The sequence below is a fragment of the Mastigoproctus giganteus genome, chromosome 1, assembly GCF_048544385.1.
Source record: "Mastigoproctus giganteus isolate SK-2022 chromosome 1, ASM4854438v1, whole genome shotgun sequence".
Classification (NCBI taxonomy): domain Eukaryota; kingdom Metazoa; phylum Arthropoda; class Arachnida; order Uropygi; family Thelyphonidae; genus Mastigoproctus; species Mastigoproctus giganteus.
Window position 1 is genome coordinate 207,096,705 of NC_143575.1, and position 26,386 is coordinate 207,123,090.

The following is a 26,386-nucleotide window of genomic DNA, read 5'->3' on the forward strand; positions in this document are numbered from 1 at the left end:
GTAAGTGTAGTACCACAGAGTTGATACGTCACTCTGGGGTTACTGCTTCCCATATGTAGTACTTTACATTTGTCAATGTTAAACTTCATTTGCCACCTCTCAGCCCATCTGCTCAACTTTTCTAGATCCTGTTGCAGCAGCATACTGTCATTAGTGTCCTTAACAATCCTGCAAACCTTCGTATCATCTGCAAACTTGGACATTAAGCTTGATATACATCATCAATATCATTTATAAATACAGAAAACAACAATGAACCCAACACTGAACCCTGAGGGACTCCACTAATAACATTAGTCCACGATGAGCAGTGTCCATTGATTACCACTCTCTGTCTTCTCCCACTCAACCATCCCTTTATCCATAGCAGCAATTTGCCTCCAATGCCACAATGCTCCAATTTGTTCAGCAGTCTTCCATGTGCAACAGTATCAAAAGCCTTTCTAAGATCCAAATATATGATATCAAAGTTATTCCCTGCATCCAGTTCGTTTGTGACCATATCATAGTATTGAATCAAATTGGTCAGGCAAGACTTTCCCTTAACAAAACCATGCTGTGTCCGAGCTATAACTGAAGTCTTGTCTAGATGATCCTGCAGTACTTCTTTAACCAGTGTCTCCATTAATTTTCCTAGAACAGAAGTTAAACTAACAGGTCTATAATTACTTGTGTTGCCCTTTGATCCTCCTTTGTGAATTGGGGTCACATTTGCACATCTCAAGTCCGGGTACCTCCCCTGAGTCCAAAGAAGCTCTCATAATTATGGCTAAGGGTTTGCTTACTTCCTTTGCTGCCTCCTCTAATATAACTGGATAGATCCCATCCACCCCGGGTGCCTTTTTTATGTTTATCTTCAACAATTTCTCCTCCACTTTCCTCTCGGTTATGACAAAATCATCTAGCTTGCTGCCAGAGTTTAACTCACCTCTGGCATTCCCCTTCCTGAATAACTCCTCATGGGTAAATGTAGATGCAAAATACTCATTTAGTTTGTTAGCCACCTGAGCAGGATCATCAACAGTTGAACCATCAATATCCAGTGGACCAATCTGATTCATCCCTTTCCTTCTAGGGTTTACATAGGTAAAGAACTCTTTGTTGTTTTGTTTTTTTTTGCATCCTTTGCCAAGGATTTCTCATAATCTGCCTTCACCTGCCTAACCTCCTTTGTAACTTGGTTACAGATCAACTTATATCTATCATAGGCTTCTGTGTCACGTGTTAATTTATATGTAACCCATTCATTTTTCTTCTCTGCCATACGTCTCATTAGTTCATATGACATCCATTTAGGCCTAAACCTTGAACAATATTTCTTAGTTGGTATGTAAAGCCTAGTAGCTTCCAAGATTAATTCTTTGAATGCTTCCCACTTTGAATTTGCTGTTGGTAACATCATCAGTTGGTCCCATCGTATAGAATTTAAATACTGTCTCAGACCATCGTAGTCGCCGTTCCAAAAGCAATAACCCTTCCCTTTAACCCTGATGGTAGTTACCTCTTTGAGTAAATCCCACTTCAGCACACTGTGATCACTGCCACCTAGTGGTTCATTTACCTGCAGATTCTTAATGCATGAAGAATCACTAGTTATAATCAAATCAAGAGTATTACTCCCTCTAGTTGCCTCCTGAACATGCTCATGTAAAAAATAATCATCCAATAAATCCACAAAAGCCTTGCTAGTGTGTGAGTGACCAACCCACAAATTCTAGTCAATATCTGGGAAATTAAAATCCCCCATTATAAGACTCTGATTTACTGGCCCACTCTATTTGTACAGTTTCTTATTATACTCATAAGAGTCATTAGGCCTAAGCATACTCCTACTCTCAATTTTGATCTCCCAATGCTTATGTCACACCAAACTGACTCGACACTGCACTGTCCAGCAATGTCGACTGGCTTCACTTCCTTGGATTTTGTGTGTTTCTTAACTAATAGCATAACCCCTCCTCCCTTCCTATCCTGTCTATTCTTCTTGTACACATTGTACTCCCCAAATTCCAGTTCTGCATTCCTTATATCTGTGTGAAACCACGTCTCTGATATCCCAACAATATCTGTCTTTGATGTTTTGAGCAATACCTCAAATTCATCAAATTTATTTACCAAACTCCTAGCATTGGCATACATGCAAGTATACACGCACCTGTTCCTATTCTTAGCTACCCTAACACAACCCATGTGTTTACTTGTACCGCAATGACTCCCAGCAATCTCTGAAATACTCTGCATCTTGTTTTCCAGGCTGCTGCTCATTCCAATATAAGCAGTGCAAGGATCACTTTCACCTCTGCCAGTGGCTACTGTTAATCTATTTGTCCTTGTATCCCCCCAAATCTAGCAGTTTTCCGACCCACCTAACACTGCCTCGATAACATCAGCAAATATTCTTGCACCCTTTCTATTTAAGTGTATCTCTTCCCTGTAGAAGCAGTCTCTCCTGTTAACAAGTACAGACCAGGCTGAAAAAACTTCTACCCCTTGAGCCTTGCACAATCTTTCCAGGGCCGAATTGATCGAAAAGGCTCTCATCATATACTCCCTCCTATCGTGTCTGGGCAGAATTGCAGACACTTTCAAATTCAACCCTAATTCACGGCTTTTTTTTTCAACAGTGACCTGTACTTGTTAAGTAATTCTGCCAGTCTCCTACTCTTAATATCATTAGTGCCAACGTGTACAACAATATCATCTTTTTTGCCCTTAAAAGATGATATCCGCTCAACGTCATCAACCGTTGCCCCTGGCAGACATAGCTACTATATTTAGTGTAGCATTAAACCTTAGCTGGTATGTTTCTGACCACACAGGTGACCCCCGCTTAACGCTGATAATTTGTTCTGGAAAAACAGAGCACTAAGTGAATCAGCGCTAAGCGAGCGGTATATTCCAGTAATGTAATATATGTATTTGTGAGTCTTGGTCTATACCATCATAACTCAAATAATAAACGGTAGTGAAAAGATGCCAAATGTCAGTCAAAATATTTAATATTAAAAATCTGTACATATAAAATATTCCCCATTACATATCAAAATTAAACTTAAAATGCCAATTAAAATCATGAATCTATTAATCCTTTAGCCCCGGGCTGACGAGTTTTCGTATCTTTGGTCGATTTTGGGCTGTACTATGGCCTTCTTCCTAGTAAACTAAAAGGGGTTTAACTTTAAAATCCCCCACAGCATTACCACTCAACAATAAAGTCAACTGATCCTTTGCCACTTTGAAGCCTGGCATGTTTTTTTCTTCTTTCGATATGAAACTTCTTTTAGGCATTGGTTTCCAAAAAAGTCCTGTTTCATCTATGTTAAAAACTTGTTGAGAAGTGTAATATCTCTCTTCAATAATTTTAAGCCGTTCTTTTTTGAAAGTTTTGGCTCATTCTTGATCTGCACTTAGGGCTTCTCCCTGAATTTTAAATCTATCAAACCGGCCCTTACTAGCTTTAAATGGTTCCACTTTTTTTTTTTTTTTTTTTTATGGTTAGCTTTCTTCAGATCATCATATAGGCTAATCGCTTTTTGTTTAATAATATTTAACTTAACGGAATTGTGCATTGTTATTATCTTCAATAAAATTATTTAGAAGTCTCTACATTTCAATTATAATAGCTGGCCTAGCCATAACCAATTTAGTTGCTTGCAATGGAACAGTTGTCTTTTCCGCTGCTAAAATTAATTCTTAATTTTTTGTAATTGTTCTTACAGTTGAATTTGCCAGTCCTAAATGATTGCATACATCCAATTATCGTTGAACAGAATCGATTTGCTTCAAATTCAGTCTTTTTCTTACCTTAGTAGGCTTTGTACAGAATTCAGATGTTGTTGCTTTTTAATTCTTATTCGCCATTATTCATCTTCGAAAATGTAACTGTGTTGCACTAATTATTATACAATGTTCGAGTAAACTGTCCGTTACTTAACACTGTACTGAGTGATGACTAGACTTCAGATAAATGCATATAACGCAAATATTACAAGCAATACAGTATACTTGATCACTTTTTAAAATGTTGATCTCGAGACTATGTAACAAGCCACATTACTGCAATTAAATTAGCATGGAAGAAAATTTCACTGAGCTTGAGAAAATTTCGCAAGTCGTCGTGGGAAACTTTTTAATGCTGTTTTGCTATTCATTTTCAAGCTATCGACTACATCAGATGAAAGTTTTCATTAAACATGCCAAAAATTTTATCTGTACACTAATAAAAGAGCATTATAGTGAGTGTTAGAGTAAGATATGGGTTATAATATAAGAACAGCATTATAGCGAATCAGCGTAGAGCAAACCGCGTTATAACAAGGGCCTGCTGTATTTGTATTGGTTAAAGTCATTTTGAAACAGCATGTCCTGGTTTGGCATAAAATTCTTTGGGTTGGGGGAAGAATCAAGAGAAAAAAACTTAAGGTTAAAAAATAACAATAATAACAATCCTACAACCTTAAAAATTAAAAAGAACTAAATTTATGCAAAACTTACATTTCCACAGCTTGCTGTTTGTCAATATCATGTTCTTTAATCATTGTGGACATATCTTTTCTCAATTTACAAACCAGCTCATTTAGTTCTTGCTCACTAAGGGATACTTTTTTAAGTTGATACTGGGTCTCCTAAATCATGGATATCAATATTATCATTAATTTGATGTATATTTTAGAAGTATATCCCCCATTCATCCTTTTATAAATAATAAATTCAGTAATCATTTTTTTTAAATAATCAAATTTGAAAGTAAAGCAGAATGTCAGAAATCCAGCAACAACAATGGAAATTAGGGATTAACCCGTACCAGATTTTTCAAATATTTAAAGCTCCAACTAGGCTCAGGTAACATATACATCACAAATTCTTCTTTACTTCTGTAAACAAACTGTAGACCACACACAACTTCTGCTTTATTGAAATACAGTGGACTCCGGTTATTTGGGCCACCAGTTAATTGGGGCAGCCGTTTATTTGGGGCAAATCTTAAAAAACAGAAACCAATCGAGAAAATAGCCAGGGTTTACTTCGCTTAATTGGGACAGCATGGCGTTTAATCGGGGCAGGAGAACGCAGCACTGGAGATTACCCCACAATTGTCTCCGATGGTACCACGTGGTTCGGTCGAAATTCTGGAGGTCACAACCATAAAACAATAAAAACAATTAGCAGTCACCTGTTTATTGGGCTTTTCTGTTAGTGAAATCTATCATAAACAGACGGTAAACTCGATCTTACTGAATTTGCGATAATACTGACAGCTGGAATTCTATGGGTTATTATGGTGAAATGTGTTTACACTTCCATGAAACCTTCATTAACATTGACAAATGCAAAGTACAGCATATGGGTAGAAATAACCCAGAGAAACATACTAACTGTGTGGTACTACACTCAGGTTGATAGAAAATAAAAAATATCTGGAGTAATTTTCCAGTCAGATATGAAGTTTTCTGAGCAATGCAGACAGGCTACCAGAGCAGGTCACGGTGAATTGTCAATGATATAACAGGAACTTTGCTAGTAGGGAAAAGGAGGTGATTATCCCTTTGTATAAGGAAATGGCCAGGCCACGCCTTGAGTACTGCGTAGAGGCAAAGAGATCTCATTTTAGGAAGGATGTACAGTTGCCTGAGAATAGCAACAAGATTGGTGAGGCAAATAAAGGGGTCCTCTTACCAAGAAAGGCTTAAGTTCTGTAAATTGCAGCGGCTGGAGACTAGGCACCTACGAGGTGATCTGACTGAAGTGTATAAAGCCTTGAATGCATTGAACATGCTGAATTCTGATAGGATTCTTCCGTTTGCTCAGATTATGAACTTGAGGGGATAAAATTCAAATTTAGGAAAGACAGTTTTATGACAGATGTGTGGAAATTTGCCTTTAGCCAGCGGGTGGTTATTGCTGGAACAAACTTTCCTCTGTCATTGTGGAAGTTGATAGTTTAAATTCAAAGAGGAACTGGACAAACTTGGTCTGTAGGCTTCATTGTAGGAAGGATGGAGTTGCTTGAGTGTGTACAGAGAAGGGCAACAAGATTGGTGAAGGGAACAAAGGGGTCCTCTTACCAACAAAGGCTTAAATTCTGCAATTGACTTGTATTAGGAACCTGCAGGGGCATAAATTCAAATTGAGGAAAGAGAGTTTTAGGATAGATGTGTGGAAATTTGCCTTTAGCCAGCGGGTGGTTATTGCTGGAACAAATTTTCATCTGTTATTGTCGAAGTTGATAGCTTAAATACAAGGAGGAACTGGACAAACGTTTAGAGGGAAAGAATGTGTGAAATTTTTTTTTTTCTTGGCTGATGCTACATAACCTCCTACGCTTACTTTCTTGCATCACATGGCTCCATTACTACTACAACATTATTTGTAAAGGAGCATCATTATTCTGACATTATCACAAACTTTGTAAAAGCAATATGGTCTAAATTATTTACATCATATTTATTGATGTACAGTGAATTCTCAGAGATCAAGCATTCAAAAGATCTATCTGAAAAACTTGACATTTTTTAAAGATTTCACTCAAAAAATAAATAAATAATATATATAGATATAATAAAATAAACATTATAAATATATATATTTACATATATATTTATTAATAAATGTATGTATGTTCTGCATATTCATTAATAAATATATATATAGAAAAAATATATATTAAGAAAAGTGGAAAATGAGCGAAGAAACAACAAATAAATAAATAACAAAGACAGAAGATGTTTTCTTTTTTTTCATCTTTCCTTCTTTCTCCTAACTTATTATTTTTACAGTTTTATATTATATATATATGCAGGCTGGCCTCGATTAACGTGATTAATTCATCCCGCGAGCGCATCACGCAAAACGGAAACGCGTTAATCGAATATAATAATCAATAGGAAAAATTATAATTGGTCCTTGACCTTCTGGAATGTCCATAAAGAATTTTAAAAATACCTTTTAAATAACTTTTTAACTGTATACAATGTAAAAGATAATGAAAATAATTATGGAATTAAATGTTTATTGCATAAAACAGCGGTTCCCAAACTGTGTGCCGCGAAATATTTTAAATTTTCGAGGGAAACACAGCGATACTCAACATCTGTCAGAAGACACCGTGCAAACTACTAGCTTGAGGTAGTTCACAGTTTGAGCATTTCTTATTAAGTTGTTTGGACCTAACTACTAAACGGAACTGTTAGGTATTTCTTTTGGTCTGGGTGTGCCTTGAAAAAATTACTGAGACACTAAGGGCACTGTGAACCGAGAAAGTTTGGGAACCTCTGACATAAAATACACAATGAAGAAATGACTGTTGCAGAAATATTTGAACAGTGTTGACTTTCTCTTTTCATCAATCAATTTCCAATAGCCAACAACAATCTTCTCTGGGCCCTGGCGAAATAAATATCGCAGAGAACATCAAACCATTTGTTTGAGGTTCTATGCGATACGAAAGATTTCATCTAATTCTTTTACTGTTATCTCCTTCGCGGTAACATCTGGCTCATTTAAAAATTTGAATTTTTATGCAAGTGTGCATTGACTTTATTAGCAGGAGACAAACAAGTACACGTCTTCTTCCGATGGTTGATGGAACATACCGAGGTGGGCATCAGGCAAACGTTTGTTTATTGACCGTACGACTTGTGGTAAGCTTAACGTGCGATTCAAATCTTTTTCAACTATCGCATTAAAAAAAAAAGATCGCGTTAACTGGAAATTTGCATCGTGTAAAGTGAAAAGTGGTATAATTTTTCAAATAGCGTTAACCGAAAATCGCGTTAATCGAACTCACGTTATGCGAGGCCTAGCTGTATATTAAAATAAGCAATTTAGAAATTACTCCAAAGTTCTGCACTTCAAGAGTGAATGCCATTGCTTTGACTATTGCAAATTATATAGAGTTCATCAAGTAAGGAACAACAGTTTTGAAAAGGCTATATTTTTTATATATTGCACAAGCATTTGTGAGCTTGGTGTCAGTTAAGACATTGGAGTTAATTTTTCAAACAAAAACAAACATTGTTATCGATATAGCAGAGGATTACAAATTATAAATTATAGCACTACTTATATGATTTAATGATTTAATTTGTCACGTAGATCGTAATGTACAACAGTAATATTCGTAGAGCTTTTAGAATCAGTGATTTGGCATAGATAGCTAGCTTGAGAGTCCGAACCAAGTGGGTGGCAATAGATAGTTAAATTTATTATCTATTATAACTTAACTCGGTTGGAGATAAAATGATACTGAAATATATATAGTGTTATAACTGCATTGGGATATAAGTTAAGTGTTATATTTTTAATTGTAATGAATTTGAAATTTTAACTGAAATTGAATCGAAATCATGCCTCAGACCAGAGCAGCAAAGCAATAGACTCAAGCTAGTGGAAGTGCTGTGACTCAGGGAAGAACTGAGGGGAGCGGTTGTCCTCTGAATCACAGCCTTTTGAAATGTACTGCTTGTTTGATGTTTGTGGATCATTCAGGAACGGGACATGATATTGCCAAGGGGGAATGTCATTGTGCATGCTCGACATAAGAAGCGGAGGAAATCAGGTGCCAAATCAGTGTTGTTATGGGCCTATATGAGAGCTCGAAGAATAGGGTAGATGCCCTTGAAGGATTTAAATTGATGGACCCATCAAGCTTTCAGCTGCCCACATCAACACCAAAGATTGCACTCGAACATCAGGCAACACAACCGTTGTTCTCCCACAGGAACTAGTTGTTATCAGCGACTCTATTGTCAGGGAAACAGGGAATATATTGTGCAAGAAAGATAGGTGGAACAGGACCAGGGTATGTCTACCAGGGGCAAAGACTGATGACATTGTAGAGCAGATATCATCTTTTAAGGGTGCAAAACGGGATATTGTTGTACACGTTGGAACTAATGATATTAAGAGTAAGAAACCGGTGGAATTACTTAACAAGTACAGGTCAATGTTGAAAAAAGTCATGAGTTAGGGTTAAATTTGAAAGTGTTTGCAATTCTGCCCAGACACGATAGGAGGGAGTACATGATGAGAGCCTTGTCAATCAATTCGGCACTGGAGAGATTCTGCAAGGATAATGGGGTAGAAATTTCTCAGCCTACTTTGTGCTTGTTAAGAGGAGAAACCGCTTCTACAGGGATGGGATACACTTAAATTGAAAGGGTGCAAGAATATTTGCTGATGCTATCGTGGCAGTGTTAGGTGGGTCGGAAAATTGCTAGCTTGGGGGGATACACAGACTAATAGATTAACAGTAACTGCTGCCAGAGGTGAAAGCGATTCTTGCACCGCTTCTATTGTAATGAGTAGCAGCCTAGAGAGCAAGTTTCTGGGGATTTCAAGAGCTGCTGGGAGTCATCGTGGAACAAGTAAATACATGGGCTGTGTTAGGGTAACTAAAAGTAAAAACAGGTGTATGTATACTTGCATGTACACTAATGCTAGAAGTATATAGTAAATAAATTTAATGAATTTGAAGTGTTGGTCAGAACATCAAAGGAAGATATTGTCGGAATATCAGAGATGTGGTGTCACACAGATATAAGGAATGCAGAATTGGAATTTGTGGAGTACAATGTGTACAAAAAGGATAGACAGGATAGGAAGGGAGGAGGGGTTATGCCATTAGTTAGGAAACACAAAATCTAAGGAAGAGCAACCAGTTGACATAGGTGGACAGTGCAGTGTTGAGTCAGTTTGGTCTGACATAAGCACTGGAAAAGCAAAATTGAGAGTAGGAGTATGTTATAGGTCAAATGACTCTGATGAGTATAATGAACAACTGAACAGAGAAATAGAGTGGGCCAGAAAATCAGTTTGTCTTATAATGCGGGATTTTCATTTCCCAAATACTGACTGGAACTTGTGGGTTGGTCACTCACACTAGCAAGGCTTTTCTGGATTTATTGGATAATTGTTTTTTTTTTTTTACAGCAACATGTTCAGGAGGCAAGTAGAGGGAGTAACACTCTTAATCTGATTATCAGTAATGCTTCATGCATTAAGAATATGCAGATTAAGAATAAAAGAACCACTAGGTGGCAGTGATCACAGTGCACTGATGTGGAATTTACTCCAAGAGGTAACTAACATCAGGGGTAAAAAGAAGGGTTTTTGCTTTCGTAAAGTGACTACGGTGATCTGAGACAATTTTTTTAATTCTATACAAGGATACCAACTGATGACGTTACCAACAGCAAATTCTAAGTGGGAAGCATTCAAGAAACTAATCATGGAAACTAATAGGCTTATCATACCAACTAAGAAATATTATTCAAGGTTTAGGACTAAATGGATTTCAGATGAACTAATGAGACTCATAGCAGAGAAGAAAAATGCATGGGATGCACATAAATTATCAGGTGATACAGATACCTATAGCAGATATAAGCAAGTTTGTAATCAAGTCACAAAGAAGATTAAGCAAGTAAAGGAAGATTACAAGAAATCTTTGGGAAAGGGTCCTAAGAAAAACAGCAAGGACTTGTTTACTTATATAAGCTCTAGAAGGAAGGGGATGAATCAGATTGGTCTACTGGATATTGATGATTCAACTGTTGATGATCCTGCTCAGGTGAGTATTTTGAGTATTTTGCATCTACATTCACACATGAGAAGTTATTTAGGGAGGGGAATGCAAGAAGTTTATCAAACTGCAACAAGGTGCTTAATCATTTTGTAATAACTGAGAACAAAGTGGAGGAGAAATTGTTGAAGTTAAACATCAGAAAGGCACCTGGGGTGGATGGGATTTATCCAATAATATTAAAGGTGCCGGCAAAGGAAATAAGCAAACACTTAGCCATAATTATGAGAGCATCCTTGGACTCAAGGGAAGTCCACATGGATTGCAGATGTGCAAATGTATAACCAATTCACAAAGGGGTATCTAAGGGTGACACGAGTAATTACACACCAGTTAGTTTTAACTTATGTTCCGAATAATAATTTGGAACATAAGTTAAAAATTCAGTAATAAGTCTTGAAAATTCAATAAGTTAAATAATTCAGTAATAATTCAGATCCAGCATGGGTCTGTTAAGGGAAAGTCTTGTCTGACAAATTTGATTGGATACTATGATGTGGTCACAAAGAACAAAGGAATTGGATGCAGAGAATAATTTTGATATCATATACTTGGATCTTAGGAAGGCTTTTGATTTTGTTGCAAATGGAAGACTGCTGCACAAATTGGAGCAGCGTGGCACTGGAGGCAAATTGCAGCTATGGATAAAGGGATGGTTGAGTGGGAGAAGACAGAGAGTGGTAATCAATGGTCACTGCTCTTTGTGGACTAATGTTATTAGTGGAGTCCCCCAGGGTTCAGTGTGGGACCATTGTTGTTCTGTATTTATTAATGATATTGATGATGGAGTATCAGGCTTAATGTCTAAGTTTGCAGATGACACGAAGGTTGGCAGGGTTGTTAATGACAGTATGCTACTGCAACAGGATCTAGAAAAGTTGAGCAGATGGGCTGAGAGGTGGTCACTGAAGTTTAGCATTGAAAAATGTAAAGTATTGCATATGGGTAGCATTAATCCCAGAGTAACATATCAACTGTGTGGTACTACACTAAGGGTGGTAGAGAATGAAAAGGACCTAGGGGGTAATTGTGCAGTCAGAAAAGAAGTTTTCTGAGCAGTGCAGATAGTCTGCAAGAGTAGCTCATGGTGTCTTGTCAATGATATACAGGAATTTTTCTAGTAGGGAAAAGGATGGTCATTTCTGAGCAGTGCAGATGGTCTGCAAGAGTAGCTCATGGTGTCTTGTCGATGATATACAGGAATTTTTCTAGCAGGGAAAAGGATGTGATTATCCCCTTGTATAAGGCAATGGTCAGGCCACATTTTAGGAAGGATGTAGAGTTTCTGGAACAAGTACAGAGAAGGACAACAAGATTAGTAAATAGAACAAAGGGTTGCTCTGACAAAGAAAGCCTTAAGTTTTGCAAATTGCAGTGTCTGGAGATTGGGCACCTGCGAGGTGATCTGATTCAAGTGTATAATGTCTTGAATGGTTTGAGCATGCTCAATGCTGATGGGATTTTTCCTCTTGTCCAGTTTAATCGCCTAAGGGGATATAAATTCAAATTGAGGAATCAGTTGTAGAATAGATGTGCGGAAATTTGCCTTTAGCCTGCGAGTGGTTGATTGCTGGAACAAACTTCCATCTGTCATTGTAGAAGTTGACAGCTTAAATAAATTCAAGGCAGAACCAGACAACATTTGGAGCAAATGGATGAGTGAAATGGGAAGGATTTTTTTTGGCTAATGCTGTATAAGCTTGCTTTCTTGCATCATATGCCTCTTTTTTTTTTTTTTTTTTTTTTTTTTTTTTTGTTAGTTATTGGCGCATCAGCTTCTGTGGCTATAATGCACCTCCCAAGGTTTTTTTGCAGTACTCTGATCCATGCCCGAGGCAGAATTCGAACCCGCGACCTTTGGGTTGCCAGGCAGGCACTTTACCCACCCGGCTAGCCCGGTCGGCTCATATGCCTCTACTAATGCTAATATTTAATATGTGATCTGATCCCTGTGTACCTAAGATTATTCCCAGACATAAATGAAAGTTTAACATAACTGCAACCCTCCCAAACAGCTATGATTTCACCTTTCAGTCCTTCAACAGATTGTGGATTATTCCTGCAGATGTCCTTCAGTAATTTCCCACAAGAAACAATCAGAGGATTTAGACCCCAGTGTGTAGGGTAGCCAATACCATCCAAACCTATATCAACCAAGGTAATAATTAAATTTGACCCTATCATTAAAATGTTGATGCAGGAGGTTATTAAAAGCATTTACTGTATGTGGTCCTCTTTCATCTTGTTAGAAAAATGTTTCTTCTGTGTTTATTCCCATGTCTTGAAGATTCAAAACAAACTGTTGTAAAGGAGTTTCAAGCAAATAGCATTCTGCATTAACTCTGGCATGCAGGAAGATTGGGCTGATGATTCCAGCTGATGATTTTGCACAACATATCATGCATTTTATAGGATGTAAAGGCATCCTAGATCTGTGTGAAATTCTCACTTCCCCATAGGTGCATATTTTGTATAATGACATAGCTGCTAAGTGCTCTTCTTTAGTGAATTATATGTGGTGAATGATTGTTGTGCTATTTTTCAAGTATTGATAAAATGAATCACAAAAGGTGAACCCGTTTCTGTGTCAATGTCACTACACTGTGCTAAGAAGCTTACCTCAAAGAAACATTTCCAAGCATAACATTCTAAGGCTTAAATATAAAAAAAAACCAAAAAAAAACTGCACACTTTTTTTTAAGTTATATGATATACAGCTTGAATAATAGCAGCTATCACTTGTGATTAGAAGAAAGAAATGAGAGCCATATCACAAAGCAGCTTACTGCTTACGGTTTGTTAGTAATTAAACCATCCAATCACATCTTAGCCCAAGTTTGACTCACATTAGGGAAACTGCTTCGAAAAGCTACAGCAAAGTACTCATAGCCATACTTTATTAATTACTGTGTTATTAATACAATTAGTTTTATGAATGCAAATGTCAACAAACAGTTCAACCCCCCCCACAACTTACGGCTTATGTGCTCAGTAAAATCCCCAAAATGAGAAAGATGCTATAATTGTCACAGTGGTAATCCTGCTTTGCCACTCTCAACATTTTGTAATCTTTCTCCAGCAGTCTGTGCACTTTACCATTAGTGGAGCCAAACATTATTAGGTTTTAAAAATCCAGATGTTGCTTGAATTATGAGGTTTTACTGTAATTTACTAAAACAGCACTAAATATGATATAAACTGCAATGCCAACAAACAACAAGGCCTTCCATAAATAAATGAAAGAAACTAAATTGATAATAATACCTGTAACTTTTGCAGAAGCTCAGTATTCTGTTCATTCAAGTGTTGTAGCTCTTTTTGAAATTTTGAATCTAAAACAGTATTATCATCATGCAACGTCTCTGGCTCGGGATCCTGGGCATAAATTAATAATAATAATAAAAAAAAAATTGTCATTGTTTTTCCAATTTAATTTTCATATTTATTCATCTATTTACATAATATTCACATTACTGAAATGCATTATGCAGAAATTTTAGGTTATATCAATATAATTCTTTCATCATATATACTGTGAAGCAGCTAATATCTGTAGTTGAAACTTGATAATTAATAAAGAAATTGTTTTCATTGTTATTACAGTAGATCTGTCACATAAGTGGCCTTTTGAAGCACTAAAAAATCATCTAAATTTTAAGGTCAACTTATATTCTGATATAAAACTGTGCACTTGAATTAAAGGCTCATAGTTATGGTTAAAAGAAATGAATTAATATCAATATATGTATTTACAGTTTATTACATATATATATTTTTTAAAAAATATGCACTGTTAATCATCTCTTAAAACTCAAAAATTTCTTCACCATAAAAGAAACAATTCATGGAATCAGGAGTTAGGTTTTCAGGTTTACTTTTTTGAAAATCTGAAAAGTAACTTTTCAAGACCATCAATTTCTAATGGCACACATGCTTCCATATTGAGGTACTGTTTAGAGAGAAGCGAATTTGCAGCACAGTACTAAACAGGCAATAAAGCCACCCATGTAACCATAAGCATCAATATGCATGATATCACACTGTCACAAAAGCATGCATGACATTTGGGGGTACTCTACATACTTATCACATCTTTTACAGTTTACCATGCAGTGTAATATAATGCCAATGTAAACTTTTAAAAGTAAGAACAGCAGTTGAACTAAAAAAAATAGACAGAGGTTTTTAATAAAGGTTGACTTATATGCTGGAATATATGGTGTCTAGTAGCAGTTAAACATATTACAAATTAGAATGTTTATTTATTTGTATTAAGGCAGCGGTTGCCATCCGGTGGTTTGCAAAACCCCAGGGGCTCGCAAAAGTGTTCAAGGGGGTTCGCACCAAAAATTCTATAATGGCATCTGCTTAGATTTACATAGGTATATTATTGTAAACCACAAAATATAACTAATAATAAAAAATAAAGTAAAATTAAATTAAATAAAAAAGTGCCAAAGCAAGGTACCACATCTCCCACAATTGCTTATTAGTTTACTATCTTACAGTATATCATGTTAAATAAATATGTTTTGCATACTAAATTTTTTTTCATTTTCAAGGATCATTGTTATGTATAGGTACTTTTTTTTTTTTGAACCTATAAAATACTTAATATGGTGCATGGGTTGAAGATTGAAAAGGTGAAAGAAGACACTTGTTGACATTAGACAAACTTCTGTAGATTGTAATTTTCAGGAAATATGTATGAAGGAAAGTTTTTCTAGAAAACAGAAGTTAAATGAATAAATGAGGAAGAAGGAAAGTTGGTTCTGTGAGTTTGGACTTGGACAGTAAAAGGATGTTGACTGGTTGCAGCACATGTTCAGACTGCCATGAAAGAGATAGCAGGAATTATAGAAGCCAATTCAGAAGAACAGTGCCCATGCAAGTATCTATAGAAAAGGCATGCAACAGAAACAGAAAGTCTATGAGAGTGAAGAGAATCTGTTAGAGATGAGACATTAATTAACCTAACTGCCTCTTTTGAATGGAATCTAGAAGAATCTGAGAGATGTTTTGGGGGAACCCCCCCCCCCCCAGTTGTGGGAACAATATTTCATGGTAGGGCTGATTTGAGATTTATACAGAGCCAACAACTGTTTTGAAGAAAAGTAACACCGAGAGTGAAAGAGAAAACCCAGTTTTTTAGATGCAAAGGAAGCAATATTTGTAATATGCTTTATGCCATGAGAGATTAGAAGTCGGGGTAATCCCCAAGATCTTGCCTAGAAATCGAAGCACCATCAAAGATAAGCAAAGGAGTAGTTGAAACCTTTTTGCAAGATATAAGACAGGACAGCATTTTAGAAGGATTGAAATTAAGTTATCTTTGCCCCAATGGAGAATTACATGGAGATCGGCATTTAAGGATTTGCCAGTGGATACTCAAGAAGTTGAAGCTTTTTGAGCAGCGCAAGGTTTCTGAAACTGGAAGGTGGCATGAAATGTGTTATCGTCAGCAATACTATGGATAGGATTTCTGGTCAATTGAAGAAGGTCAATGGTCATTAATATACAAGAGAAAAAGAGTGAGGGAAAGAACTGAACCTTGGGGGACACCAGCATTAGTGGAGAAGTTAGAAGACAGAGAGCCATCTACCATCATCTGCAGTGAGCAGTCAGAGAAAACTGGATACCCAATTACAAAGAACAGCAGACAAACCATAGAATGGAATCTTACTTCGAAGACCTTTATGCCAAACACAATCAAAAGCCTTTGAAATGTCAAGAGCAATGGCTTGAGTTTCACCAAACTTTTACATTGAATTTGTCCATAGATGGGTAACATAAGCCAGAATATCACCAGTGGTTGGTTGATATGTTGTTTAGTGGCACAAAGGCTGCTAAGCCATATTGTGCCTATATCACCAGTGGAACGGCAATGACGGAATACATGCTCGCAATTGTTGATCCGATGAAAGATTTCCAGATAGTTTAAGAGTTGGTGGTTAATTGATTTCTCCATTACTTTGTAAAGAGTATAAGTAATCGCACTGTGACGATAATTGGAGGGAATTTGTTATCCTTTTTAGGAACTAGCTGGATATGAGCAAATTTACAAGCAGAAGGAAAAAACACCATTGGAATAAGAAAGTAAAACAAGACAACACAAAACAGGAGTAAGTTCAGGGGAACAGGTTTTGAGAACAAGTGGAGAAATACCAGGACCTCGAGCTTTCTTAGCATCAGATTCACAAAATCCTTCTGACACCCTTTTGACAGAAGACCACAGGAGGCACTGAATGGAATGTACTGTGAATGGTTCGATGTGATTTACCAAGATCAATACACGAGTTGGAAGAAAAGTAGGATGCTAGCAGGTCAGCTTTATCTTTGGCTGATGTGGCAACAGAACCATTTGGTTTTGACAGAGGTGGGAACAGAGATGGGCAAAAATTGTGGCCAACAGCTTTGGCAAGAGACCAGAATGCTCGGCTACCATTTGGGCAAGCAAGTTTTCTACTCTTAGCCTGTTCAAAATCTAGTTTGGGCTAATTAATAATTGCTTTACAATGTATAAATAATATTTAATAATAATTATTATTATGATGCAAGGTCGCTTATAAAAACATTTTTTTTTTTTTTTTTGGTAGTTGTTGGCACATCGGCTTCTGTGGCCATAATGCATCTCCCAAGGTTTTTGCAGTACTTTGATCCAAGCCTGAGGCGGGATTCGAACCCGTGACCTTTGCATTGCCAGGCAGGCACTTTACCCACCCGGCTAGCCCGGTCGGCTATAAAAACGTAGTACTAGAAATATTTTATAATAAAAATTCAGAAATATTATATGATTTCAGATAATATAGGCTTAGTGGTTCACATTAAAAATATAATGTTGAAAGGGGTTCACGAGTCAAAAAAAAAGGTTTGGAAACGCTGTATTAAGGTGTTCCAATATTAGAAGTTTAATGCTATTTGATTTACAAGCAGAGCACTAATTTCTATCTTAAAAGCTATAAGACAAATTTATTCTTCTTAGTGTTATCAAACCAAAAATACTTTAACTTCCTTAAACTAATAATTTTGCATGAAATGACAGCTAGAACCTTGCAAAAAAGTAAGTATTTAAAGTTTCAATGGGATGGGGGGGGGGGGAGACTTAAATTCCAACTATATCATACAGATTTAGCTGTCAATATCATTAGCAATTCTTAGCAATTAAGAAGCTACAACCTTGGATTATTAAATAAGTTGATACAAAACCAAGAAACACCTCTTTAATGTCAAGGACTAATGTCATGAATGGGCCACTATATGTAAATCAGGCATCCTTTCTACTCTGCAATCCATATTTTAGAAGTACTTTTACTGCAACAGAATCTTGAATTTAATTGGATACCAACATTATTTATCATTATTTTTAGGACCCATTTACATTTTTTCTGGAGGATGATGACCTGATCCAGCAGTCCCTTCGGTGACTAATCGTAATTGGGAGAGGATGTATAGCTGATGAGAGATTTGGGGATTGTACTATAGCACAATATGAGCAAAAATAACAATCAGGTATGTGGTCTCTGGATTCATACAAAAGCATATTCAAACCAAATACAAGGAATCTGAATTTTCCACTAATCTTTCAAACACAGGAGCTGCAATCATAATGGGTGGACATTTGGAGGGCAGGGAGATACACCAAAATATACACGATATGGTTTCCTGCACACCTTCTCAATGGTAAGCCCTGTTATGTCACTTAGGTGGCAACGAACGTGTAGAGTGGTTCTCTTCAGGACGCCTGGTCAGTGTGAAGAGGAAAAGATCAAACCCTCCAGCATATGACAGCACGACGAAACAAATGGCCCTCAGTCCTCGGCAGCTTTCACTCCCCCTCTTACGGCAGTGAGAGGATCAGAGTGGAAGCAGAGGGTGCTAAGAATCTCTGGGTATGACCAGGCTGCCATGCATGGAAACTGAACTTGGCCTGTTACAACATAAGATCGCTCATCGGTGAAGACAGGATATTAGAGCTGGAAAAGGAATTAGAAAATGTGAATTGGAATATCATCGGTTTGGCTGAAACAAGAAGAAATTAATCACTTATAAGTTTATCATGTGGAAATCTGCTGTACACCAATGGAAACAGTGAAAGGAGTGAAGATGGAGTTGGCTTTCTGGTCCATAAAGATTTAAAAAACAACACTTTGGAATTCAAAAGTACATCACCAAGGGAGTCAAGACTAATACTCAAGATTTCTAAGAGGTACAAGCTAAAGGTTATAATGATTTATGAACCAACATCGAGCCATGATGATGAAGAGGTTGAAGAAATGTACACCGAAATTGAGTCTTCTAGATGAGCAGAAAACCCACTACACTATTATGGGGGACTTCAATGCTAAGGTTGGAAAAAGACAAAACAGCACAGAAAGGGGAACTATAGGAAATTTTGGAATTGGTGAAAGAAATGAAAGAGGTGAAAGACTTGTGGAATTTGCAGAATCTCAAGGATTGTCAGTAATGAACACTTTTTTCAAGAAAAGGGTGAACAGAAAGTGGACATGGAAGAGTCCAAATGGATTGACAACTAATGAAATCGACTTTCATTAGAATACACATATATATGATCACATCTAACTGACCCGCATTTACATGACTTTTTAAGAATTGGAACTACTACTTTAAAACTAGATATTACGAAATTTAGTTGCATTACTAACCATGTTTTTGTGATTAGTACAATAAATAAGTAATAATTAAAATTTGATAAAAACAAACTGGTATATTCTAAATTTCATATCCATAGATTTATTTTTGAATCTGTAGATATAATGGGTAGGTATAAAATTTGTTTCTCTGCTTAAATATGATTGAATACAGTTTCAATAATTAGGAATTTTCTCCAGCCTGCCAAATATTACAAAAGTTCAGGGACCCCTAGAGAAAACAGAGGGTAGTTATTAATCTACATTGCTCTTCTGTGCAAAAAGAAATTGTTGAATACTCCTTGCCTATTACGGTTGAAAATAAATATTCCTTGGTTATTATGGTTGCCTTCACTGGGGCCTTCGATCGACTGTGGTGGCCCAGTGTCCTTCAGAGACTCCAGAAGGCTGAAATTTCGAGCAACCTCTACAACAGCGCCCACCGGTATTGCACTACCTCCAAGTGGGTGCAGGATTTTGTGCACATAAGTACATATAGGATAGCAGACCCAGCCCAGCTCCTCATGCCTGGGGACAGGTACCAGGCTGTAGCTGCCCAGGTGTTGGCTGCTCCCTGGTGAAGTGGCCTGACATATTTTCAGGCTGGCTATGTTGAATTCTGCACCATCACAGAGAACAAAGGTGGAGATGGGCTATTGCATTGGAGCCACCACGATACAGGCACACACAACCTCTACAACAGCAGAAAATCATACCTTGCAGACAGAAGAGTGCAGATTGCTACCAAATTTCAAACAGTCACAAGAGGTATCTTCTAAGGTTGTCCCCAGGGCTCTGTTCCCGGGACCATTTCTATGGTCCATTGTCTTGGATAAGTTCCTGAGGATGGACCTTGGTGGGGTTCTTCCCTTAACCAATGGTGATGATCTTGTTCTCGTCATTCAGTCCGACACTGGAGCTGCCTTGGAGGTTTAGGCCAACGAGGCTTTGGGACACCTCCAGAGCTGGGCCAAAACACAACTTACTATCTCTGGTGAGAAGTCTATCTTATTGAAGGGGAAACTCCAGATATGCAGACCACCAAGTCATGAAGATTAATAATATTCCAATTCGCCTTATGAGGAAGTTAAATACCTAGGCCTCTATATTGACACCAAGCTAGCTAACCTTCCTCACTTGAAACACCGAGCAGTCAATACAGAAATATTCAGCTATAATTAGATGAATCAGTAGAGCGGATTGGGGCCTAAAACACAAAGCACTCTCATTAATTAACAAAGCAGTTTTTGTTCCGAAACGTCAGTTACGGTGCTTCAGTCTGGTGCACCAAAGTTGCACTGGACCAAAACAAATGCAAGATGGACTCCATACAGTGATTTATGCTTCTATCAGTAACCAGGGTGTGCTGCACCGTCGGCACCCCTGTACTCCAAGTCATTGCAGGGTATATGCTCCTATACCTTGAAGTTGCCAAAAGAGGCCTCTTCCATTGGGCAGAAAAAAGCATACCTACACAGCTACTAAACCTCCAACTGGACCTGACAAGCAAACACAAATAGGAAAAAAAAAATGAATCTCAGATCACCTGCAGCACCTCTGGCAGGAATCGGGAATTCAACCCAAAAAGGAGAAATAACAAAGAAGTTCTTCCCCTCAGTCAGCTTCACCTTTCCGAAGTCTGGCACCTTTCTTAAGCCAAGTACTTACCTGGATTGCAAGCAACCTTTTTATTAACAGAACACAGATCATTCCAACAAAAACTCAATTCTATGGGTATTTATTGAGTTACATCCCTTCTGCCACTGTGGAGATGAGGAGTCCTGGGCTCACATTATGTATGAGTGCCCCTCCTATGAAAAACACTGGTTACAACTGTTTACAGAAATCTGAAGAATCCCCAATCAGGAGCAAAAGCTACTAAATGATGAGGATACATATATTGCATTCACTTGATTTGCCCATACTGTCTTCACCACAAGGCGTGCCAAGCTCACCACTGCTAGGACAGTCCAGAATACTCTCCACTCCCTGCTAACTCCATTTGGGGGTAGGATAAATGTAAACTTGTGCTACGGAAACTATACTGTACACTCTTTATGGGGAGGATATATGCTGGCACCCACTTTAGGGTGGGGGATCACTGCTGGCACTCAACTGGGTTTGGGATCAAAACACAGAGCACTTGGCCAATGATGTTCGCACAGGGACACTTGCTCCTGAGACTTTTAATTCCCTTCTTATCCCCACTTCACCTAAATCCATAGTAGACTGTCTTCACTATTAGTCCACCTTTCTTTCATCCCACAGCCTAATCTCCACCGTTCTTATTTCCTGTGAACTCTTTTCAACAAAGTTTTTTTTTTTTTATTGTGGACTCTGCTGGGTGACCCCAGCAGAGGCCAGCCAGAGTATAATGAGCAGCCTGGCTAACCTCCCAGTAGTGGTGATGGGCAAAATAGAGACCCATTAGTGGCCCTGAGGCCAAGAAGCCAGAGAAACAACAGAATCCAACACAATACTACACACAAACAACATGCCACACACATTTCTGGCATTTACAAAGTTCTGTATATTTCACAAGAGTACAGATGGCACAGTTGTGGGAGACCACACGTGGTGCCTTACCCTAAAAACTAGGTGCCTCGTAGCTAGGTGAGGTGGGCAGGAGCAGCAGTGAGTAGCACACGGTTCTTGATTAGACCAGGGTTCGAGCCCGTGATCACCAAATACGGAGGATGCGGAAAGGTCAGGGAATGACCACCGCATATCCCTGGAGCAATATGGCCTTAGTTGCTAATGCTCCAAATAACAAACAAAGAACCCTAAAAACTATGCTCTTCTGCTCCGGGGAGTTTGCCTGTCAACGTTGATGTGAGTGCTCGTGCACAAGAGGGGGTACACACGATTGTGGAAGGATATTGATTGGGATTGCTGCAGTTTTGGAGATTTTCTATATATTCCAAGATGGATTTTCATATTGTAAAGGTAGTTACGGATAGATCTTAAATTAAAACAGGTAAGAGTGTTTTTAGTGCTTTTTGGATTATTGAATGCATTCAGATAGAATATGATCGCTACAGTGATAGCAGTAATGAGGTTATTGTGACCAATAATGTTTTTAAAACTGTTCAGAGGTCTCAAATTTTGGATATTTTTGTACTAAAAGTAGTTATAATAATGTTTCTGATAGTGGGAAAACTACTGGTGAGTTTAATTTAAACTTATTTTTAGTTTTTAAGGGACTTTTCTTTGTTCCAGACATCGCGACAGATGGAATTTCTACCCCTTCTCCAAACTTCAAACCTTAATAACTTGGATTCTAACAGGGCTAGAACTACAAATAATACATTGTTAAACTCAGTAAAGTGTTCGCAACGTAGATATTACAACGAAAGTGATGAAAAAAAAAAAAAAAACTCCAATATATGTCTGAAAAAGCATCTAAAGAAATGAGCCTTGATAATCACATAGAAGACCTCCCTAAGTTTGAAGCTAACAGAATACTCAGGGAGAGAACACCCAATGAAGAAAATACAGAGGATTTAGAAAGCTGTCCCCCAGGCATCCTAAGCACAAAAAAGGACAAGGAAAGGGAAAAATCAACTGGAGATAAAGAAATACCAGAATCAGTCACACAAAAGACAGAGGAGGAGAAAAAATTAGAAAGTCTAACAAGAATAACTGACCCAGTGAGACAGCTCAAGGAAGTAAAACTCTTTCTTGAAGAGTACATGCACAAACAGAATTACATCTGCCATCAGACTGCAGATTGTCAATTGCTGGTCAATCCTAGAAGAGAGGCTTATAGAACACAATACTGAAAACAAAGTATTAAAATCTAAACTAAAGATAGCAACAGAAGGAAAAGAGAACTATAAAACTATGAATATATTAACTTATGCTCAGATAATAAAGACAAATGATAAGACTGAAACTACAAATCTAAAAAAATCTCTACTAAGACTAAACAAGCCACCACCAAAGGAACAAATACAGGCTGGCATCAATTAACGCGATTAATTCGTCCCGCGAGTGCATCGTGCATAAATTAAATATAATAATCAATAGGAAAAATTATAATTTGTCCTTGACCTTCAGGAATGTCCATAAAGAATTTTAAAAATACCTTTTAAATAACTTTTTAACTGTATATCATGTAAAAGATAATGGAAATAATTATGGAATTAAATGTTTATTGCATAAAACAGCACTTCCCAAACTGTGCACCGTTGAATATTTTAAATTTTTGAGGGAAACACAGCGATACTCGACATCTGTCGGACACCGCACGAACTACTAGCTCGAGGTAGTTCACAGTTTCAGCATTACTTATTAAGGAGTTGGAACTAACTACTTAATAAATGGAACTGTTTGGTATTTCTTTTTGCCTAAGGGCACCGTGAAAAAATTACTGTGACACTAAGGGTGCTGTGAATCAAGAAAGTTTGGGAACCTCTAGTACAATACACAATGAAGAAACTATTTGTTACGGAAATATTTGAACAGAGTCATTTGAACAGTGTTGGCTTTCTTTTTTTTTTTCATCAATCAATTTCCGACAGCTGACAACTTTCTTCTCTAGGCCCTGGCGAAATAAATATTGCAGATTCTCTGTAATACGAAAGATTTCATCTAGTTCTTTTACCATTATCTCCTTCGCGGTAACATTTTCATCGGCTCATTTAAAAATTAGAATTTTTAAATGCAAGTCTGCAAGTAACTTTATTAGCAGGAGACAAACAAGTAACATGTCTTCTTCCAATGGTTGATGGAACATACAGAGGTGGGCAGCAGGCAAATGGACGAAATCCGAAATCCAAAATAAGCTTAGCGCGCAATTCAAATCTTTTTCAACTACCACATAAAAAAATAAATAAATCGCGTTAACTGGAAATTTGCATTGTGTAAAGTGAAAAGTGGTATAATTTTTTCAAATAGCAGTAAATGAAAACCGCGTTAATCGAACTCACGTTATGCAAGGCCTGCCTCTATAATCATCCTAAAAGCAAAGACTGACTCCTCAATAAAGAGTAGTGCAGCTGTGAAAGAGACTATGTTAGCAAAGTTAAAACCACATTTAAAATAAGTCAGAGTTAACAAAATGAGAAAGATTAGAAACAATGGAGTCCTGATTGAGGTGGCCACCAAGCAGGGCATGGAAAAAATTCAAACTAATTCAGAAGTTAAAAAATTAGGCCTGGAGCCAGAAAAGTCAAAAAGATGAAATCCAAACATAATTATATTTGATGTAGTAGAGTCAACCCCAGAAAGGAAATTAATGACTGACATTTATTACAAAATCTTTCATGACCATTAATGAACTAACACAAGAATTTCAGTAAAGAGAGGAACCAAAAGTAGGAAAAATGAACAACTTAACATTACTGCTGAAATCTCACCAAGGATTTGGAACATATTGAAAGGACAGCAAAGGATTCAGGGAACACTTCCCAGGATAAAAATGTTAACTGCCATAAATATGGCCACACACCTGTCTGTGGCCAGTGTGCAGTCTGTGGCTATGAATATAAAAAATTGCAATAACAGAAACCAATAGCCTAAGTGTGCTATGTGCAAGTTAGCCAGGATGTCTGACTATCAACCAACCATCAGACATGCCAAATGCCCCTGTTATCTAAAAATGGTGATATTAATGCAATCAAGAACAAATTATGGGTCTCAAATTTACCATATCAAAGTTTACCCATAAATTAAACTACTTACGTAGTGTGAAAGGCATCGTTTTTTAATTATATCTCATATTGTGGCTACCTTCAACAATGAGATACCAGGTATCGCACTACTTCAAATAAGTAACACTTCTCTAGTTGAGAAGACTAATGTTATTTATTCTCAGTGGATACCACCACCCAGATGGCACCGTTTCAAAGCTGTTGGCATATCATCGGTAGGTGGGCAGGTATCCAGATAATGCAAATATGCCATCACAGTTGCGAAGTGGTTCCACAATATGAGAGATGCCAAATGGTGTCACAATACGTAAGTAGTTTAATTTATGGTTAAACTACGATGTATCTACGGATCTTATATAGTTAATTTAAATCCATATCATATTATGCCTTGTGCATTTAATCTTCAAATATTGTATCATTTTGTACACTATTTGGAATCTCTCATATTGTGGAACCACTTCGCAACTGTGATGGCATGTTTGCATTATCTGGGTACCTGCCCACTCACCAATGATAGGCCAACAGCTTTGAAATGGTGCCAATGTACAGGTGACAGAGTGACACTGATGTCACTCAGTCACCTAACTCTATACATACAGAATAAACTGGTGTGTCCAGCCAGCCTGGACAACATCAGACCATAGAGTCATTACCTTCACTCAGAATAGACAACCACAGATAGCCCAGCAGTGCTCATAGATTTCAAGAGATGAAATTTAAAGAAAGCCAATTGGCAACCATTCACAGAAGCCATAATAGCAGAGTTGTAGCAGTAGGAAAATGGGCAATCTAAATCATACAACATACCCTGCACTGGATATGACAAAAATACTAATAAATTTAACTGATCCTTCTGTCCCAAAGGAAAAAACCGAGGAAGCAGGTAGTCCCTTGGTGGTGCCCTGACCTGACTACACTCAGGAAAAGGGGCAACTAGGTAAGGAGACATTTTCAAAGGGCCAGAACAACTTTGCCCCAAAATGAGGTTTATGTCCTGAGAGAGATCTACAGGACTCCAGTACAGTAATAAATAGTGTGGGAAAAGTTTGCATTAGACAGTTTGTTTCCTACTTGTGATCACTACAGAATGCCGAAAAGTTTTGTCCCTTAAGGAAGGAAAGTAGTTTTTTTTAGACAAATATTCATCATTGTATTTTAAGTATATTGGTGATAATTTTAACGGCTTTTATTTTTAAATTTTGACACAATGTCTTCAATCTCTCAAGGTTATGCGGTGTATTGGATAGATCTGGGGTCAGGTTGGGCCTTCAGCTGTGATCCTGGGGGTGTCTGGTCATACATTGGCTTAGAGAATTGAACACATTCAATTGCATTTTAATGACGATTATATAATTTTAATCTTTTAATCATTTTAAACCTTGTGTAATAAAGGTTGGATTGGAGAGTTTCGAAGAGAAGTAATCCTATGGATAAAGACTGAGGTAACTCATGAAATTCTTGAGTTGCTAAATCAAGGTACTTTTACCAGAAACATAATTTTA

The 26,386-nt window shown here is 37.4% G+C and overlaps 1 protein-coding gene across 1 annotated transcript in view; it reads right to left on the reverse strand.

The window, feature by feature from the left end:
* LOC150091476 (uncharacterized) overlaps nucleotides 1–26,386 on the reverse strand; it is a 274,324-nt gene that overhangs the window by 79,491 nt on the left and 168,447 nt on the right. Inside the window, exons 13-14 of the mRNA XM_090368574.1 lie at nucleotides 13,847–13,957; nucleotides 4,495–4,625 (exon numbers count right to left, since the gene is read on the reverse strand). Of these exons, the coding sequence (XP_090224700.1) occupies nucleotides 4,495–4,625; nucleotides 13,847–13,957 (242 nt within the window). The remainder of the gene's footprint in view (nucleotides 1–4,494; nucleotides 4,626–13,846; nucleotides 13,958–26,386) is intronic.